Source organism: Oryza brachyantha, chromosome 11, assembly GCF_000231095.2.
Source record: "Oryza brachyantha chromosome 11, ObraRS2, whole genome shotgun sequence".
Taxonomy (NCBI): Eukaryota; Viridiplantae; Streptophyta; class Magnoliopsida; order Poales; family Poaceae; genus Oryza; species Oryza brachyantha.
Window position 1 is genome coordinate 4058929 of NC_023173.2, and position 21933 is coordinate 4080861.

General features: G+C 36.7%; 2 protein-coding genes across 2 annotated transcripts; one reads left to right on the forward strand and one right to left on the reverse strand.

The window, feature by feature from the left end:
• Positions 1-6239: 6239 nt before the first annotated feature.
• Positions 6240-9576, reverse strand: LOC102716357 (multiple organellar RNA editing factor 1, mitochondrial). The gene is made up of 5 exons (XM_040529054.1): positions 9150-9576; positions 7982-8079; positions 7822-7887; positions 7036-7718; positions 6240-6642 (listed from the first exon to the last, which is right to left on the reverse strand). The coding sequence occupies exons 1-5, from the start codon at positions 9515-9517 to the stop codon at positions 6631-6633; spliced, it is 1227 nt and encodes a 408-aa protein (XP_040384988.1). The 5' UTR covers positions 9518-9576; the 3' UTR covers positions 6240-6630.
• Positions 9577-14646: 5070 nt separating this feature from the next.
• Positions 14647-17946, forward strand: LOC102699995 (methylthioribose-1-phosphate isomerase). The gene is made up of 9 exons (XM_006662766.2): positions 14647-14816; positions 14910-14965; positions 15114-15269; positions 15382-15481; positions 16430-16572; positions 16663-16768; positions 17066-17204; positions 17284-17552; positions 17653-17946. The coding sequence occupies exons 1-9, from the start codon at positions 14751-14753 to the stop codon at positions 17719-17721; spliced, it is 1104 nt and encodes a 367-aa protein (XP_006662829.1). The 5' UTR covers positions 14647-14750; the 3' UTR covers positions 17722-17946.
• The last annotated feature ends 3987 nt before the right edge of the window (positions 17947-21933 follow it).

Genomic DNA, 21933 nt, shown 5'->3' on the forward strand with positions numbered 1-21933 from the left:
GCCATACACGGTGAGCTCCTGAATAGAAGAACCGCCAAGGTCTTCATCAATGGCTCCATACTACCCTATATGTTTCTTCTGTCCGAAAACTTTTTCACACCGTATATGAGGCCTTAGGGGGCTTGGTGTTCGATTGCTAGAGTGTTGTCCGCCTGGTGAAGATGATGAATCAAGGAATTCTTGTCGATGGGCCCCACCTGCAAAAAAAACATGATCTAGCAAATCAGTCCTAGCAATATATGGATGAAGGGTAAAGCAAGCCTTTCTTTTGTCAACTGACCACGAAATACTATTCTATTGGCTTAATTGTCTATCAGCAAAATAACATAATATTTTGGTGTATTATGCCACACCTTTCAAACGACATCTAGGTTTTCCCCTATTTTTTATGGATCACCATTTAGAGCAACATGAGAACATGACACCATCATTTTTTTTCACTTCTACTTATGCTTACAAGACAAAATTTAAATTTTTAAATTTGAATTTAAAGTTAATTTTGGAGTTTTTCTAATATAGTTTATTGTTTAGGCTTCTCTTTTATATCGCCAAGAACACGTATATAAAAGTTTTACATAAATTATTTTTCGTTGAAAATATGGCATTTGGTTTTTCCCTAAAAGGCCAAAAAAAAATGACCCCCCGAGGCTTTTGCTACGTGCATTTGAGTAATTATTTCCATGAAAGTGAACTCTTCTGTTTTGGTTTGGCCAAGGTTTTTTAATTCCAGTATTTACAGTTATTTGGTTGCCAACATGGATCGAACTTAACATCTTAGATACCTATGAACTCTATAAAAAGTTAAAGTTGAGTATTCCCTCCGTTCCATATTATAAGATTTTTTAGGTTTATTTAGATTTATCTATATATTAATGTATATGTTTTATATAGTGTCTAGATTCATTACCACACATATGAATATAGACAGATCAGAAAGTGTTATAATGTGAAACAGAGAACGGAGGGAATAGTAAAGATTGGAAGTGTATTGAGCAACGTAAAGAGAAAAATTAAGTGGCTGAAAAGGTAACACTGGTTTTGATTAATGTAGTGTAACAATTTTGGAATTGTGTATGTTTTCTTTTTTAAAATTCGTAGAGTAATTATTCAAAAGATATATTTTTTATATATCAAGATTTTTCTGGATGATAATCAGAAGTCTACATTAACTAATTAGTGGAGTATCATTTGTCAACCCAAGGAACAATGTGATTTAGACGTGCTAAATATTGACATCCAAAACCAATGTCTCTTGAGTAAGTGGTCGTATATATTAATTAATGAATACGTAGGAATAAGTACCTAAAGAATAAAACAATGTCTCAATTAGTTTAAAAAAACAGGTGATTCCTATTTCTAGTCTGGACTCATGAAAGTAAATGATTGTTCTTATTACTATAGGTTCTTTCGTTGTCAATGGTGGAAACAAAAAAGGATAAGTGGTTTGTGAATACTACCTTAAAAGAGCAATACCCATCTCTATATAACATCATGTGTCGAAAAAGTGCTACAATTACAACGGCCATGAGTATAGCCTCTCGAGCATATACAACAGTAAGACAACAGTCTTCTATATACATCCACATCAAACTAATCGTTCTCTGCGGCATTATTAACTCAAGAAAAACTCGGTTGTCGTTTCTCCGTTCGTTTGTAGCTCGCTCACATGCTCGCATTGGTCTGCATGCAACAAAAATAAAATATAAAAATAATATATTAAATATGATAAATAAACAAATAAACAACATACTATACAACTTGTCTATTTATTTATCTGTGTATGTCAAATAGATAATATTTATCTAGACTACTCTACATGCCCAAGTAATTCCTTTCGAAGAGCATTGATTAAACACCATTTACTTTTATGACATAACTTTGCTTGCCAAAAATTGTGAACATCCATTTGGATGGTTCTAGAGATCTGTTCAAAACGGAACTTGCATCAGAACGGCCAGATGTCTCAGATTACACTTTGTTCTATATATACCGCAATGATAAACAATGGGCATATTGACATGAATAAGATTATTGGAAGCCTATAATACCACTCAAGATCAATATTTTTTATGTGGTATTTGTATAAAGGAGTAGGTTTAACTAAGGAAAATGTATCTAGCTAGACGGAACCGGATTGGACGTAGGAGGTACAATTTTTGTTTGCCCTGTGGCTTATAGCAATGATGTTGTTTTCAGAGAAAATCTAACAAATGTCATTACCAAGCACCTAATTCTAACAAATGTTATCGATGAGTAAAAGTTCTACAAAATATCGTTGTACAAATAAATTTGTCTAAGAAATGTTATCGTTGTTAGGGTTCCGTCAGCATTTCTCCATTAAGTGTTATAGTATGAACCGTGTATTGAACGGCATAAATGAACGGAACCCTAAATGTGATGACATTTCTTAGACAAAGTTATTTACACGATGGTAATTTATAGAATTCGTACTCGTCAATATCATTTCTTAGACTTAATATTTACCAATGTCATTTTTTACATTTTTCTCTTGTTTATGACAAACCTCTAACTAAATCTCATATGCAGATACTCCTCAATGCTACCCATTGGCTTTGCCACTGGAGGATGTTACAAAGGATCGATGATAAGGACAAGATGCGGCTCGCATGTGGGAGTTTAAGAAGCAATGGTGATGCAAATTTATTCAATAGGACAGGTTCCTAAATTTTATCTCTAACTAGCTGTGTTATCATTTTTGTTTTTTGAGAAATGAGGCAGGAGAAATGACAATTCAATTGAGAGACTGTTGTGTTATCATTTAGCATGTCCTTGCCATCTTTCGAAATTTTATTCGTAGTCTCATATACTGTAAAAGCTTATAATAATTGGTCGTAGAGTTTGTTAAAGCAAAGGTCAGGATTCAACTTATCTATCAAATGGTCACTATTATCCAACATAAAAGTAACTTCACTAAATATATACAATTATAGTTAAATATATCTAACTATGGTCAATGTATATAGCCCTTTTTTATAACCAGGAAAAGTGAATACTACAACATATATAAAAGCTAGTATAATACATGCGTAGGTGAGAGGATAAAAAATACATGAGTAAAAAAAATACATGAGAATAAAAAAGCTAGTATAATATGTGAGTAGTAGCCTGTATAAACCAACTATATATATAAATATATGCGTAGGTGAGAGAGAATAAGAAAATATGGATGGTTGACTCTTATATAAGAGCTAACTCTGGACATGTTTCAATATTAGTGAGAGAATTATACAAACATAATTAACATGTAATATTAACTATAAACTTGAAAAACGTGTCCATACTAAACAAGTTGCTCACCGAGTGGGCAGTTTCGAATAGGGTCACGGTGCAATTAGATTTATTAGTACCTATCGAGTTGCTAAATGCTACATGGTTCGGTTTTTTAAAAAAAAAACTATATAAAAATTCCTTATCAAACCATTTAAATAAGATAATGGGTCAAACGTAGATAAAAAAAATTAATAGCGTTAAAAAAATCGGAGGAAGTTTTTTTCCTAGAAGAGTAAAGGTTTAGTGGGGCTGATTGACATGTATATAGGCAGTATAGCACATTAGCACAGCTATTTTTTCAGGAAAGTAAGAAGTCGGTGATGGGTCACTGACACTAATTTATTATAGTAAGTATAGATAACAATTTATGGTCCATATCTTTCCGGAAAGATATATTGACGAGAAATCTTTCTTTTGTTACAACATTTCTATCTATATAATACTACCTCCTTTCCTAAATGTTTGACGTCATTGACTTTTTTCTTTCCTAAATGTTTGACGTCATTGACTTTTTTTTATATAAGTTTGACCATTCGTTTATTCAAAAAATATTCAAAATTATTAATTATTTTTATATCATTTCATTTATTGTTAAGTATATTTTTATGCTTATATATAGCTTTACATATTTTTAAAAAAAAATTAAATAAGACGGATGGTCAAACAAATATAAAAGAATCAACGCCATCTAAATGTAAAATTAAACATTTAGAACGGAGTATTGTTTCATTTTCTTATGAAAAAAATACATCGACAAACGAGCCCACCTGCTAGGGTTTTAAAGAAAAAAGAAAAAGAGAATGAGAAAAACCAAAAGCATTACATGAGGAGCTGAGGATGGGCGAGATCGGCCGTGCAACGCAACGTGAAAACGGCCGGCGAGGCATGCGGCACGTCAGCGGGCTGCCGCGTGCAGCCACGCCACCACGTGGTGGCGACCGCCGCCTCACACGCCGCCGCCCTCGAACTCCCTCCCTCGTGTCCCTGCAGTTTGCCAGGAGGCCAGAAAACCTTTCTTGGATCCTGCGTCTGCCGCTCGCACACACGACACGCATGCCTCTCTCACAAACACCTCATGTTCGTTAATTCTACACACAGCAGCACTAACATAATACAAAGTTAATTGACGAAAGCTAATGCATTGCAAAACAACTCTGCATTTAGAATTGGCATTCTTTGGTCCAATTGCGAAAAGAAATGGTGAACGGGAAGAAGGGAAGGGAAAGTTTCAGAGATTTTTCAGTGTTCGATAGTTTGGTACTGAATTCTCACCCTGCTTGGCCGTTTTCTGAATTTGATAACCATGCTTGGCTTTTTTTTCGAATCAGTGCAGAAGAACGACCCGAAACCAAATTTGCACCAAATTCACGGTGATGTTCCATACCAGCACAGACAAGAAGAGAGAAACGAATGTAAATAAGGTGATGAGAGATCAGGATGAACAGATGAAACATTACCAAATTCCATTTGCAGCGACAGAGAGAGGCAATCAACATAGGCTGAAAAAATTCTGAAGAGGGTGGCCTGGCATGGCGGATGAGAGCCACTCTGGCTAGCCAAGAAGACCGGCCCATGCAGCCACATTGCACATCCATCATCACAAGAATTTCTCGAGAGAAAAATCCCTCGATCTGCCGCCACTGCCATGGCTGATCGATGGGTGCATGGATGGATGATTGCAACAGAGGGCAAAAGCATAGGCAAGTCATTCTTGGCTACCAAAGGGAGTAGCCTCTCCATCTCCATGCAAGGCTCCCCCTCTTCTTCTCACTCTACCTCTGATCTGATCAACCTTCAGATCATGCCTCTCTTTGGTTTGGTGTTGTGTTGTGTGTGTGTCATCACTACAAGCTTACACCTGCTATTTATACTGTGGGCAAGGAGAGGAGTCAGCAAAATGGTTTCAGTTGAGGGTATCATCACCCTGCCGTTATTCTGTTGGAATAGGCATAAGTTGCATGATGCATCTGCACCTGATTGCAAAATCAATTTGTGGGTTTGTGGTGGAGGTGGAGATGAGAAAGAATTTTTTCAGAAAAAAGGCATGAGAAAGAATATCATGAAAGTGAGTATACCGTGATATACTGATGTTGAATATAACTTTTTTTTCATGACGAATTATTTGATATACATTGTTGAGATGTTTCAACTCTCAAATATATATATATGCTATTTTTTTGTGTCTCTAGTTCTCGTGAGTGCTCCTACAAGTTTCTTTCAAGTAAATATTTCATTGCAAATATTTGTTTCTTTCAAGTTTAGTATTATATTTCAAACATGCACCTTCAGTCAAACCAGCTCAGTATTTATCAGGTGAATTATAAATCTGAAGCTGAACCAACCACAGCCGCCAATGGGACGATTGCTTAAGCAGCTGGATGCTCATATAGATTTTACCTTTAATAACACATTTTTGTAAGCAAATCTATGCGGTTAAATGATTCGCAATACAATTTATTTGCCTTTTTGTGTTCTTTATGGCAACATTGTTCCATTCGAAAGGAACAAATTCTACATCTAGCCATTCAAATGCACTGCAACTGCCAACTGCAGGTCGCAAGTAACCGAAAGCTGGAATTATGCTCCTTACAGCCTTATAGTTGACCTGGGCCTCCAAATCTTTTGAAATCTTCTCATGCAACTTGAATCTATCCAAACGGATGGAGATGCCCAATGATAGGATCGATCGAGATGCTCAATGATACGATTGATTGAAGCATATGTACAGCCTCCCAAAAGGAGAAATCTTGAGCGAATGTCAATAGCATCCAACCAGTCAAGAGTTCAGAATCTCAATAGCAGTTTTGTTTGTTTGTGTTACAGAATGATGATAAACATTTGTGCAGTATTGCCGGTGGAGCATAAGGTCCTGATGGAGCATAATGTTCCTTTTACCATACTGTGTGATCGATTTCAGCAGTTAAATGACGATGAGCAGTTTCACGGAAAATAAGAACTAATAAAAACATCATGGGTTATATAAAGTTGTAATCATAAATATTTCTGTCCATTCCATTTGTGATAAGATTCAACTTCTGGAAACTATCAACTGTATGCAGATGCCACGAATTCAACAAGGGATACATAGACACGCATGCCAGGTGCCAGCCATCAAAAAGGACGAGCTTGTGGTGCAAATGACAATATGGCAAGAACAACAATAATAATGTCTGCACCCATTCAGACTGTTGGTAGTAGGCTAAGTAGGTAACAGCTAGTCCTTTAGAACATGAATGCAAGCAGCAAGAAATAGTAAGCACAGTCGTTTATTGTACAGGTGGAAGTTTCTACATTTCAAGCAGCACAATTATGCCCTCTCGCCCGTGAGTCGAACTCATGTTACTGCCTTCCCTGCAAAATACACAAGTACAAAAGGTCAATAATGCACCGGATAAAAGCAAAAGCAATCATATAAAGCACGATGTGTCATAGATGTATCATGTATGCCTCTGAGGTACAAGTGTTGTGGAACATATATTCTATCTCTGTCTTTTAATGTTGAAATACCACCAAAAAGCATTCACTTGGTAGTACATACTGGGTAATTTTGTCTACATCATTTTTTTTCACCTGCAGGCTCATTTGGGTGTTTACTGGTTATGACCCACCCAAACAAAGCTCTATAGAAAAGAATAATCCCTTTCTAAAATTTTATTAAGCACGACTGTAACAGATTGCTAGTCTGTTATGAGGTGGTGGCATGCCAATTGATTCATAGTGTGGAAATACCAGATGCTGTCTTACCTGCCAGCTCTCTTGTTGTCCTTCACTTTGGCTAGGATACTGATTAGAGCCCCCTTGCCAGTTATCTCCTCCATATGCAGGTCCAGCCCCCTGCCTGTTGTTTCCACCATAACCAGGATTTACACCAGGAGTTCCTTGGTTGCTTCCAGAATAAGTTGGTTGAGGTGATTGCACATAACTTCCGGGTGCAGGTGGTTGACCATAAGTTCCAGGTGCTGAAGAGCCACCAGGCCTGAAATTGCCTGCCTGCTCCTGCGAGAAGTTCCTGTGCTCTTGTGAGTTGTAGTAACCTTGACCTTGGCCTGGTGGATTTGCATGCCCTTGGTAGCCACCAGAGGATCCACTGTAACCTGGACGATCTGTATAATTGTTCCTAACATAGCCTTGACCACCTTGGCCAGCTTGTGCATAATTCTGCTGTGGGGCATAGCCTCTTCCATCTTGCTGTGCGCCATATGGTCGAGGACCGTTCTGGTAATTTCCTTGTGGAGGACTGTTCTGGTAATTTCCTTGTGGAGGACTGTTCTGGTAATTTCCTTGTGGAGGACTGTTCTGGTAATTTCCTTGCGGAGGACTGTTCTGGTAATTTCCTCGATAGTTACGGTTCCTATCAGTCCTCGAAGGTTTGCTATAATGAACAGGAGGTGGTCTTGGAGTGATGACACCATTTTCATATTTGTCACCTGATGAAACCAATATATAGACACAAATATGATCAGGGGGCCTCTGAAGTTAGTAAACAAAAAAAAAGAAGTTAGGGAAAACAAAACAAAGAATTAAACAAACCTCCATACTCCTTTGTCTCTGGATAAAGATATGAATCAGGTAATATGAATACAACTCCAGGCAATCCTGATGTAGATGAAAAGCAGGCAAGTAAGTACTTTTATGCTAGGATCCTAAATTATATCAAGCAAAACACAAATGTAAGTATAAATCCACTCACCGCGGAATTTTTCTGACATCTCCTCAGTCATTACAGCTTGGAAACCAACATATGTTGTTGTACTAAAAGCATACATCCTCTTCTTAGCCTCCTCATAACTACAGAATAAAGAACTCAGGAAAAACAAATTTTGTGTTCCAATTTCTTGAATTTTAATTCTTATATCAGTCAAGATTGAGCACTATAAGTAAGAGCAATGGCTTGACTACATAAGAGTAGAATAACCAAAATGTAGTATAATGGACTGGAGCATTACAAAAAGAACAGCAATGGCACGAAAGTAAGAACATGAGTACGAAGTATATAAGAAATGGCTGCGGACATCATAAACAAAGCATAATTATTATACAATTCCAGCTAGTAAGATGACTCTTGCCAAACATTACACATGTTTTGCACAGAAGTTGTATGAACACAATTATTGTAAAATAACAAAAAGGAACAGGATGAAATTGAAAAGTACTTAGAAAACTGAAATTTGACAGTGTCAGAAAAACAGTGTGATGTATTGAGAATATCACCACTCAAATGAAAATACAAACATGAGTGGATTTCAAATATTTCGACACGATAGACTAGAGAAGATTTTCATCAATCCAACATAGTACATATATCAAGCTATTCTTCCATGTCGATAAAGGGAAAGAGATAATACTATCAGACAAAAATGACAATCATGCATACTAGGGCTGCTATATAATAAGTCAGTAGAAAAAGGCACATTGATATCACCCATAACTACATATGGATGTCAAGCACAACCGAATCTTTATCAGTACACCAAAGTAGAACCTGTTCCTTCACAGTAGCAAACAATTCAAACATTGACAATAGAGTTTACATAATACCAATGAAGGAAAATGTAACTTCAGTTAGTATCAAACAGATTTGTTCCATTGAAGCAGTTTAGATGGTACAGATTATCGATTATTGAACAAATGACCAAATATACTAGTGTAATCGTTACTAGAACTGCAAAAATACCAGTGTCACACATCTACTAACTAACACCAAGATAATAATCAATGCCCAGGCCAATCCCCATACACAGAACAAATCAAAATAAGAGGACACATTTCACCATCGGGAGACCAACCCAACTCGCACAAGGCACCGACCCCAATTCAAGAGGACACATTTCTGGAGCGCGACAGAATCGAAGGTATACCTTCCGACGACCTTGGCGAGGGTCTGGAGGTAGGTCTCGATCATCTCCTCGCGGGTGGGCTTGGGGTCGGGGAACTCCATGGTGATGAGCCAGTGGTTGTAGTCGCAGCCCTCGAAGAGGATCTCGTCGGGGGAGATCTTGTCGTCCATGTCACGCCTCCCGTAGTCCTCCCCGCGAGCCGCGGCCGCCGCCGACGACCGGAACCCGGCAGCGCCAGCGCCGGCGCCGGCAGGGAGCCACGGCCGCGAGACCGGCAGCGCCGCGGAGGGGGCGAGGGGGGCGGAGCGGGTGGCGGTGGACGCCGACGCCGCCGGCCGGAGGAGGGAGGCGGCCGCGATGGCTCGCCGGAGGCGCAGCGCGAGGGCCATGGCGCGGCTAGGGTTTCGGCGGCGCTGGGGAGGAGAAGCTTCTGGGGTTTATCGTGGAAGGGAATGGAAGAGATGGGGTTTATTGGTAGGGTAGCTGCCACTTACATGTGGGGCTCACTTGTCAGAGCAGGGCTCTGTACAGGTGAGGTGAGTGATTGAGGAATTTCGAATATTTTGAATTTTGAATTTTATTTATTAAATAATTGACAAATTTAATTTTGTATTTCAAAAAATCATAAAACTAACCTCCTGCCGCCCTCTAGGAGGACGGAAAGATGACCTGGCAAACGGCCACTCGGTCGCAAGCACGGTCGAAAACGGCGACCCAGCAAATTTTGCATTCAGGCCCTTTCCGCCCTCTATAAGGGCGGCAAGACCTAAGTGTAAAATTCACCGTGCCATTTGGAAATTTTACGATATAATTATGGTTTAATAGATATATGTATAATGTATGAAATTATTTAATCCATAGTACTTCTTAGCTTAGTGGACATATATTTTCTACTATTTTTGTCGGCCTGAGAAAAAAATCAAAAAAAATATGCAACCTAGGTCTCCTAGGTAGAAGAGTGAGATGATAACCACTAAGCTAAGATAATCTTTATAATTAAACAATTACATATGTTATATATATATATATATCAAACCGCGGTTCAGTCAAAAAATACCCCGGCGGCGCGGCGAATTTTGCATTTAGGCCCTTGCCGCCCTTACTGACGGCGGAAAGAGCCTAAATGCAAAATTCACCATGTCGTCGTTTTCGGCCGTTGCTCGTGGCCATTTGCCACGTCACCTTTTCGTCTTCCTAGAGGGCGGCAAGAGGGTAGTTTTGTAATTTTTTGAAATGCAAAATTAAAATTTTAAATTATTTAATAAATAAAATCAAAAAATTCAGTGATTGAGCTTTTGTGCTTGGGCTCGCATTGGTTGGCTCGCAGATGGGCCTCGACGGCTGGGCCGCCTTATGCGGGTGGGAAAGAGAAGGAATGGAACTGGCAGCCAGGTGGGCCGTGTGAGGCTAGAAAGAGAAATCCTGTTTTGAAAGAGCGGCACTGCCACAGAGTATCCCATTTTAGTCTTGAAATCCCGAAATTTAGGAAATAATTAACTTTTTGTCACGCAAATGATGTTAACATATTTATTACTAGAATCACATGTTATAGACACATGAGGACCCATATGTCATAGATAACTGGTGGCAAATCTATTATGTGTCATATGTAATAGTGGCAAAAAGTTAAATGTCCCGAAATTCAGCCATGCCATACATCAATCAAAGCTATTTGTTTCAAAAAAAAAACATCAATGAACGACATTATGGCGACTTATGAACCATAGTATTCATGTTATTGCCTTGTTCGGGAGCAAATTCACTGGTATCTGTTTTCTAAAAAAAAGTCTTAAAATAGAAAATCAGTAGAAAAATCACATTTTTTTTAATTCAACCACATATGTGTAAAATTTCTATACTCAAGTGAAAGTATTGGTTATGTCCTAGTACGACTGTACGAGTTAAGACTTTGGTAACAATATATATTCAATGATGCAATTATCTATTTTTATATTCATGAGCAGTGGGATTTGAACTTTGTCACCCACCTCTCCAACACCCCATTGTGTTTGATGTTTGCCCGTATAGTCCGAATTGAACATTTTTTATTTTAAAATACGAAAGTAAAACCCTAACAACATTATTTGAATTCACAATTTTCTAGGCAAACAAATTTTGCAAAATTATAGATAATTTGACTAAATTATAAAAAGAATAGATAAAGTATTTCATTACAAAATGACATGTTTAACATAACTTTAACACAAAATTACAATTTTAAGGTGAAGCGTCACAAAACTACATTTAAAAATTAATTTATCACAAAAGTATAATATTTTAGATTTTAAATCCATACCACTATGGTTTTTCTTCAATTTTAAAAATTGTAATTTTCTTATTAATTTCTTGTATTTGTAGTTTGATGATAGCATGGTTATAAATATACAACAAAATATAGCTACGAAGAAATCTGTAGTTTTATCATATAGCTGATATTAAATATGTAGTTTTATGATACAACAAGACAAATTTATAGTTTTATAGTAATTTAATCAAAACATCTTTAGTGAAATTTACTCCTTTTAGTCATAACACAGAACAATACTCACTATCCATCACAATGGTCTTTTTAAAAGAAATTAATTCCATGCACTTATGGTTACCCGAGAATAAGTTGTGCTATCCTTTAGTATTTACTCAAAAGTTTTGAGTATAGAAAAACCTCACATGCATCACAGCAACAAATCGACTTAGGGCTTCTTTTGGATCACGAGAATTTCAGGCGAAATAGTTTATTTTTTTTATTTTTTCTCTGAAAATCCTTCGAAGCGAAGAGACTCTTAAACTTAGTCTTTCGTAAATATAATTTTGTGGTTGCAAAGGGCTAAAAAGTCACCTGCAAAAAAAAACATGGCCTAAAAGGAATAGCATGATGGTGTGCAACAGGTGTGCTGTAACGACACAAAGATTCTAAATTAAAAATTAATCGTAGTAGACCAGCTACGACGAACAAAACGCGAAGTGATACAAGGAACGATTCCATTTTTGCAGACATGCAACTCTCACTTTGTTTAGTCTTCTTCTTTTCGCATTAGCCACTAACATTCTCCTAAATTGCAGGCTTTGCACACATGACCCTGCACTGCATGCATGACTCTTGCCACCTTTGGCTGCACCGCATGGTTCCTGTCATATCTTCACCGGTTCAAACGAACTAAGAGTTTAATTATTAGTTGCATTGTTGTTCTTCTCGTTCGGTCAGGTTTTGAAACCAATTTAAAAGTTTGTTGTTCTGTTTCTTTAATAAGATGTTTGTTTCCACATTCGTAGATCAGTATGGTTCTGTGCCCGGAAGAATTCCTTAAATTGTTTTTCTGGTTAAATATTAGATGGTCATAAAACGAGGGGTATTTAAGTACGTAAATTGCACATAACTCTGCCGTAGCAATTACCCTAACAAGGAAGAAAGCCTGCACGGGGTGATTTCTATGAGATACTAAGCATGATACCTCATTGATATTAAATCTAATACCACACTAGTACCAACTGATATTACGGTGATATATAGGTCGGTAACGACTAATATCAAGATAACAGTGAAAATACTCATCAATATACTAAAATATCTTAATTCTAAAAAGAGATAAATTAAAAAATATAAAAGAACTATAACTTTATGCGTACACCTTAGTTGCCAAAGTACTAATTAATTTCTATGTACACACTGCGGTGCCGCACACGAGGGGTACCGCCCTAATGTTGGGGACTTATACCGGTAGCTAGCTTTTCCCAAAAAGAATGATAAAACAAATCTTATTTCACCATGTATATTCACTGTAAGGCACTATAGATTGTCTTGTAATGATAAAAGAAAGTAATATCAATGTTGTGAAATAGATCATAGAAAAAAAACTATTAATTAGTTGATGTGCGCCGCACCCCTCGTGTGGAAATAAATAGATCATAGAAAGTTTATTTATATTTTATTTAAATTGAGGCCTACTAATTAGCTACTACCTCCATTTCATAACGTAAGAGGTTTGACTTTTTTGGTTGCAACGTTTGACCATACGTCTTATTTAAAAATTTAGTATAAATATAAAAAATGATAAGTCATGCTTAAAGTTCTTTTTATAATAAAATAAGTCACAAGTAAAATAAATGATATTTCCAGAATTTTTTTAAATAAGACAGATGATCAAACATTACCAGCATAAAAGTTAAATATCTTATATTATAAAACGGAGGGAGTATTTGTATACTACCAATTTGTTTGTTGTCGTTAATCGGTACTACGTGGCATAGACACAATTTTCTCTTTTGAAAATGACCGGGGGTTGATCATTCAACACTACCTGAAATAATTATAGCTACCATATAATCTCTAGAGCGCCATCATCATTGTTTATATTTTGAGAAAGATTGATAGTACGTACAGCACATGGTTTGTTTCCAACACCAATTATTTTGTCATTTATCAAAATTTCTATGATTATATTTAATTTATTAGAGCACCGTATGGCAGTCCAGAGTGCTCTAGAGGATGTTAATTATTTTTTTAGTATATAATAGATAATATTTAGTTAAATATCTTATACTTGAAGATACCTCCTTATAAATTGAGGAAAGCGGAATAAACTAGCTAGATACATGTACAATTGCACTAGCCGGATGGCCATGCATTGCATGAGATCGAATCATATGGAGATTTAAAATTTTCATGGTCCATGTGATTAGGATTGGGTTGGAGTACGGATCAAACACATGGAATCAAACCATTTTGGCGACTGAGATACTCGGAGGGACTAGATGACTGACATATTGGCTCCATTAGCCTCACATGTCAGTTACCATGCTTATAAGCAGAATCATATTAGAGAAGCTTCATCCCTATTTTAAACCAGCCTCTTGTTTTTTCACTTAATTTTTTTCTACTTTATTTCGTTTTTCAGTTAATTTTTTCTAGTTTATGTGTTGGAGGAACGGACAGATGACTCCTCATATAGGGTAGTAAGACATCATTAGTTGTTCACATATCCAGACTAATGTGATGATCCTATTACTTACTTTGTATTTTAATATATGATGTCGAATTTTGTATACATGTTTGACAATTCATTTTATTCAAAGCAATTCAGTAATTATTATTTATGTTATTATGATTATATTTATTAATATATATTTTAATTATAACTTATATTTTATATACTTACATAAAATTTTTAATAAAACAAACGGTCAAATATATGGTAAAAGGTCAACACAGTCGTACCTTATACTACACGAAGAGTACTTTGTATAGATGGGAGAGATCAAAATACTGTAAAATAAACTGCATTTCAACCCTGTAATTCTTTTGTGTTTTTATTAATAAAGAATTTTAACAGTGGGGACCTCCCCTGATTTGCATTGTTCAACAACAGAAAAAAAACACCCAATCATACTGAGGACTGAGGTCTGAGGCCCACCTGAGCAAGGCGGATTGCATAATTACACGTATTCAGAGGGGCCTAGGTGAAAAAGAGGCGAGACATTTGTCGGATATATACGCGAGTCCCGATACATAGGGAACGGACAAGATACGCGAGCAGCGCCGGCGCCGCCTCCGCCTCCTGCCTGTGCTCCTCCGAATTCTCGGAAGATTTCTCTCGATTTACGCCGATTTCTCCGCCCGCTCCCCGGATGGGCGAATCGTGCGCGCTCCAGTCCATCGTCTACCACCGCGGATCGCTCCGCCTCCTCGATCAAGTTCGTATCTTTTTCCTCACTTGCTCCGGCCCTCTGGGTGAAGTGTGGGGGTGAGTTCGTTCTTGGCTGATCTGTGATTTCGATGCGGCGCAGAGGAAGCTCCCCCTCGAGGTGGCCTACATCGACGTGAAGTGCTCAACTGATGGATGGTGAGTGAGCTTCGGTGCGATTCTTTCTCTCGACCTTGTTCTTAATTTCGGTAAAGGTGCAGATGTCCAAATCTTGTTCCTTTATTGGGGGCTTTGGTAAAGGTGCCTTTTGTTCCTGCTGAGAGTGAGACTCTGTGGATTTGTTCAGGAATGCGATTAGAGATATGGTTGTCCGTGGTGCTCCTGCGATTGCCATAGCAGCAGCATTGGCACTAGCTGTAGAAGTTTCTGGGTTGGATTTCACCGGTACACCTGCAGAGGCAGCTTCTTTTGTTTCGGAAAAGCTGGAGTACCTTGTGTCGAGGTATGAAGAGTTTAGCTGTATGTCCGTGCGTGAAATAATTTGCTCATGCTGTTCATGTTATCCATTTGGACAAAAAATAGACTTGATATCTAATCGATTGTTTTGTTGTCAGCCGACCAACTGCGGTGAACCTTTCTGATGCTGCAACAAAGCTTCAGAGTTTAGTTTCAAGGACAGCAGAAACGGAGAAAGATGCCAAAGCTATTTTTCAGGTGCTAAGAGCTAGCCTAGATCAATTTTTTAATGGTCTAACCTAGATCAATAATTTCAGCTTATCTTCTTACCATTTCATCATAAACTAAGAACCTATGTGAATGAGCTATGTATACCTGGCCGGTTCATCCATCCAGGAATAGTGCTACCTATGTTTCTTTTGGGATCTTTTACTATCCTTGAAAAGTACCTTGAGGTACAAAAAGAAATTAAATTTAGTACAAAATTTTGGTACCTTAAAGGTATATTATATCTCAAGTACTAAACTTTTACACCGAAAAATACGAGGTATTTTTTCAAGGGTGGTCTTCTTTTTGTCTTAGCTAGCACTAACCTGAAAGGCTGAAACATTGTGACTTACACTGAGAGAGGGTGCCCACAAATTAATATTTTTTGGGTAGAGCTAAATTAGTGGTTTTGAATTGGCACTTCTAAAATGTGATATTTATCAGTTCACTCTTCAAGTGGTAACACAAAGTTAGATAACCTGAATATACTGCTACATCTATATCATAATGTAAGATTGTTTAGAATTGTTTAGATTTATATGGATACTAATAATCTATATATATATAAACAATATACATTGATCAATATATAAATCTAGGTATAATCAAAACGTCTTACAATATGAAACTGAGAGAGTAATATATAGTTGCAATCATGCTTGTGTAGACAATAATAAATTGCAGAGTGAAGTATATCTGCTTTACATCACTACGCTAGGAGAAATGGTAAGAATTACCCAAATTTGGGCCTTTTGTGGTGATTAATGATAGTTTGTGTGGTAGTGTTAGCTGAACTTATCTTGTTCTTGCATGTAATGCTATTCTTTCTTTCAAAAAAGTGATGATGTCACATGGTGCTGAGCTTTCCTTTTTAATTGAGGGTAGGTGAATGGATGTTACTTTTTATTATCCTATTCTAATTCTCATTTCCTCAACTAGGCCTATATTGATGCAGCAGAGACCATGCTAGTTGACGATGTGGCAGATAATAAGGCAATTGGCTCTTATGGAGCTGAATTTCTCAAACAGAAACTTGGGAACTCTAAACATATATCTGTTCTAACCCATTGTAACACTGGCAGGTAAATGTGTGAATTGAGATGACTTGTTTTTCTGTATTATGCTCAGATTCTGAACATAACGATGTATTTTTATCTTCTGTTGTAATTTAGTCTTGCAACTGCTGGTTATGGAACTGCCTTGGGGGTTATTCGTGCTCTTCACTCTGGAGGAATTCTGGAGAAGGCCTTTTGCACTGAAACTCGTCCATTCAATCAGGTAGATATCCCTTTATTTTTCATTTGCACAGGAGCTTTTGATTTACCTTCCTATTGTATTGTTGTTTGTTCCAAGATGCGTAAGTCGACCACAATCTCTACATCTCTGGCATATTTTTTTATTTGAGTAGACTACTGAATATAGTTGAACTTAGCTATGCAGTTCAGGACTTTTGATGTCAAATGTGTAATGTGTCCCAACAAGGACCTGGTTACCACCATCTCTTTGGCACTAAATGTTAAGACAGTAACTTTTTTATGGACATAAAGAAGCTGATGCCAATCTGCTTTAATACAGGGTTCCAGGCTTACAGCTTTCGAGTTAGTTCATGAGAAAATACCTGCAACGCTGATAGCCGATTCTGCTGCAGCTGCACTGATGAAAAATGGGCGTGTTCAAGCTGTAATTGTTGGTGCCGACCGTATCGCTGCCAATGGTACACATCATCATTCCTCAGATGAATTGAGAAACTATATTTTCTCGTTTTGACCGTATTTCCATTATGAAACCTCCAGGTGATACCGCCAATAAGATTGGCACATACAACCTTGCAATTTCTGCGAAGCATCACGGCGTGCAGTTTTATGTGGCAGCGCCAGTAACTTCGATTGATCTATCGCTCCCATCTGGGGACGAAATTGTGATAGAAGAAAGGTCTCCCAAAGAGTTGCTGAACACTGAAGGTGGCCTAGGTAAGCAAGTGGCTGCGTCAGGTATATCAGTGTGGAACCCTGCCTTCGATGTTACTCCAGCAAATCTGATTACTGCAATCATAACAGAAAAGGTATATATGAATGTCCCATTGTGTTGTGAGCTTCTGCTATTGGTCGATGTATGTCAAGAACATTGTTTTATTGATCAGAACTTTTCCCATTCATACACAGGGTTTAGTCACAAAGTCTGATGCTGATGAGACTTTCAACATCAAAGATTTCATGCAGTCTGCAAAATAGTAGTGGGACACCTCTCTAGGGGCGTAAATAAGGTGAAGCATCGTTTTCTTACTATTGAAGGCCCATGTTGTGCTATCAATAAGATTGCTTCTAGTGAAGCAGAAAGATAGGTCTTTTTGCACCACAAATTTTCTGTACTATGAAGATGTAATCATTTACCTTGTGAGACGGACATGATTCTTGAGAAATCCATGTTATCAAAGAACTCGGTTTTTGCCATATTCCTGTTGAAACCAAAATTAAATTCTGATGCGCTTGCTGAACTTAAAATCTGGAGTTGAACATCATAAGCTGAACTATCTTACTCTTTCGGTTGATCCTTTTATAGGGTGTATTTAGAAAAGATAACTTACCAATGCAACTATATAGAAATTGTACCCAAAGATTCATATGTGGATACGCTTTTACAAAATATCGCCTTTTTAAGCTGCTAAAGAAATACACGGTATGATAAAATCAATGATATAAGTTTATAGCTTTTTACAACTAAAATACACCATATAGAAAAATATAAAAATCAAGGTATGTATATCTTAGGCCAATGCTGAGGTGGCCCCCAGTATGTTTGTTATAACATGGCCCTAGCATGTTTGTTACAACATGCCGTGGCCACACAAACACGTTATAGTTTCAAGAGAAAAAAGTCAAATACGGAATATTACACTATATGAATTCTATAAATCTATACAAGAATTTTTAGATCTTATAATGTACTTCATCTATTTTTTTATACGACAACTTTGGTGCCATATAAAAGAGATGGAAGGAACAATTTTCCTGTGAGAATTGGAAAAAAGGGTTATTTATCTATTTCATTCTAGAAAAATATTAGTTTAAATTGGCATATAATTGAAAAAGAAAAAATAAAGATCAATAAGAAAGATTTACTGAGAGATATTCAATGTGTGTTCTTCTGAAATTATTCTCAGCCTTTTATTTAGTTTTCACAAGTACGCTTCCCATAATAATGTGTGTTTTTTTTCAAAAAGTTTATATATACAAAAGATGACCATCTCATCTTGTTAAATATACTTTTCAACTTTATATAGTAGTTAAGTAGCTATAAAAATCAGATAATGTATCATCTACAAAAGAACTATCTCATATTTTCGCTTATGTTTATATTTATATGCCAAAATTTAAAACTTAAATTTGAAGCTGATTTTAGTTTTCTTTTAATCATAGTTTATTTTTTGACCTTTACTTTTAGATCGCTAAGAACATATATGTCAAAATTTACCTATAAATTATTTTCTAATTGTTAAGGATTTGTTTTGCTTATGCATAATTTCAGCCAAACAATTGATCGATCCCATGGCTGCCCTTGTTGAGCCAACACAATTGTATGTCCCTGTGTACATCAAACACGCAGCCCTATGAGAGCTAATAGTGAGTGCTGGACCAAGGATATTTATCTATTTGTCATCCTTAGTTTTGATATTTAATCGATGTGTCTATGGCATATGGATCTATATGGGTCTATGACTCACATGTCATAGACACATCGACACTATAGCAGCGAAAAAAAATTAAATGTCCATTGGACCAAACCTTGCCTATGGCTCGTGCCTATAAATGCACTTTTCTAGTGCATGCATGCACCAAAAATATATAGAAAACATACATGTTTGTCTCTTTTTTTCCCCTGTTTTCTCTTTTAATTTTCTTTGCACGTACTGACTCCACTTCCACTAGAGTCCGCATGAGTACCCAAAAATCTCCACCACTAGAACTCACATCGGGATCTTTCATTGACATATGTCTTTTCATGTGTTCTGATAAGGATTGTTTTGTTCCCCTTGATCTATTAGTTATCTTTATGCACCGCCATACGCCATATGATCGGCGACCATATGGAGTAGTTCTCCACCAGTGATTGAGAAGACCTAGGCCGCGTTTGGCACCAGGAGTTAGATATCTAACTCCTTTCTTTTTCCATGCGCACGCTTTTCGAACTGCTAAACGGTGTATTTTTTGCAAAATTTTTCTATAGAAAAGTTGTTTTAAAAAATCAGATTAATATATTTTATGTTTTTTTAATAATTTTCTATTACTACGTTTTTCATGCTGGATAACTAACCCACCTCCCACAACTACCGAACGCGGCCCTAATCATACATCCTGTGAGTATAATATATCATTTGCCTCTTTTGGTTAACATGTGGACTCTACATGTAGACTTCTTTAGATCTGAGCCATCTGCGGTATGAGTTGATCTTGGTCATCCAATCTAACCCAATCAATTTTAATTGTCATCCTTTTATACCATTCTTTTTAGAGGATCTTTTGTGGACTCTCTTAGTACGGTAGGTTCAAGGTATACTGCCCTCCCTCCTCTTCTTGATGTGAGGGCCCCACATGTCAGCAGTGTCATCATTCTCGTGCGAGCTAACATCATAATTCTCTCTTTCTTATACACATATTTATTAGAGGCTTATACACATGCTTAAAAAATATTGATAGCTTCATCGGCTTATACACATGCTTAAAGAATATTGATAGCTTCGTCATGCCGTGTTAGACGCAAGAACTAATTGAACGGGTCAACATGATGGAACCTTGGTCTAGGTGTGGCATGTACTGTGGACTGACTTGTACCAAACCCAATCCTCATCGTTAACAACTCTACTAAAACATATCCTAAAGCATAGTGAGTGTGAATTGACCTGAAAGCTTTCAGAACCCGCTGCCAACATAAAGTTGTAATTTAATTCGTTCCTGTTATGACGCACGGACATAATATTGGTATAAATAAATATTTATTGCCAAATAAGATAAAATGTGGTATGATAAATAAAAAACAGTAGATAACTATGTTTTACTTTAGACATAATTTCTACACAGTATCTAATGTATAACGGGACAGAAATATAATTAGATTTAAGTATAAATTATCAGTGTTTATATTATGTGGGAATTGTGCTTTTAACCATATTTTGAAGCATAACTACCAATTTGGCCATGTTTTTCCTAGTCTGCTCATTTGAAGCATTTTTGGTTTTTTCTTATGCTCATAAGCCAAAATTTAAAATTTTAAACTTAAATTTTGAGTTGATTTTAAGTTTTTCATTATAGTTTATTTTTAAGATTTAGCTTTTAGATCACATGTATATAAAAGTTTTATTCGTAAATTATTTTTTATTTGTAAATATGATGTTTGATTTTTTATTAAAGTCAAAAGATGATCCCCTAGATCTGACCCCATTGTGTGAAGACAATGTAACGGTGTTAAGTCAAGGAAAAATGTCATTTATGCCCTTACAAATTTGATCTAATTTGAGAGCCGATGGATTTTGTTTATTTGACATAGTTTTGCTCATTGTATATGTTTTTGACAAATTTGACTTGCATCTGATAGATTTTTTTTATAATTTTAACTTAGACATATGCAATTATGACTTAACTTTAACAACATTTTGACGCATCCATCCCAAACTACATATACTTAAGAAAAAACACATGTAGTTAAGTCTTGTCAAACTAATAGGTTGGCAGAAATCAAACAGAATGGATAAAAATCACCATGGAGAATACAGATGCCATCTAGCTCCTCTCAAAAAGCTTACAGGCACAATGTGCCACTCCTATGCATCAATAGCACAATGAACAAGACAAAAAAAAAAAAAGAGAAGAACATCAAGAAATGGTAGAGGACAACGAGCCAGTAGATTGGTTCATTGCCCAACAAGTACAGATCTGAACATCCCAATCATGAAGTGCAAATCCATCCTACAATTTTCACATTTTGATCATTTTAAAAAACTTATTTTATAAATAGACCCTGAAAAAACTTATTGCATAAATAGACTTTTTGACCGCGCCAACGTCATTGGCGCCATCGTTATATAGAACGGCGCCAATGACATTAGCGCCGTCCTCCAAATGATAATGTTATGTTCGTGTGTCAGGAGGACGACACCGTCCTATACAATAACAGCGCCAATGACATTTCCACGGTCAAAAAGGTTTATTTATGCAATAAGTTTTTTAAGGGTTTATTTGAAAAATAAGTTTTTCAAAAGGACCAAAATGTCAAAATTGCAAAAATCCATCACTGCTGCTTAGGAGCCAAAATGAGTGCCGGAAGAGTATCTAGCTGCTTAGGACGTGTTTAATAGTATAGCCTATTATGGATTCTATCTCAAGTCATATCAGCAGAAAAAATTTCTCGTACAATTATAGACTAATTAATTTCTATCCCGTCAGCGTCTC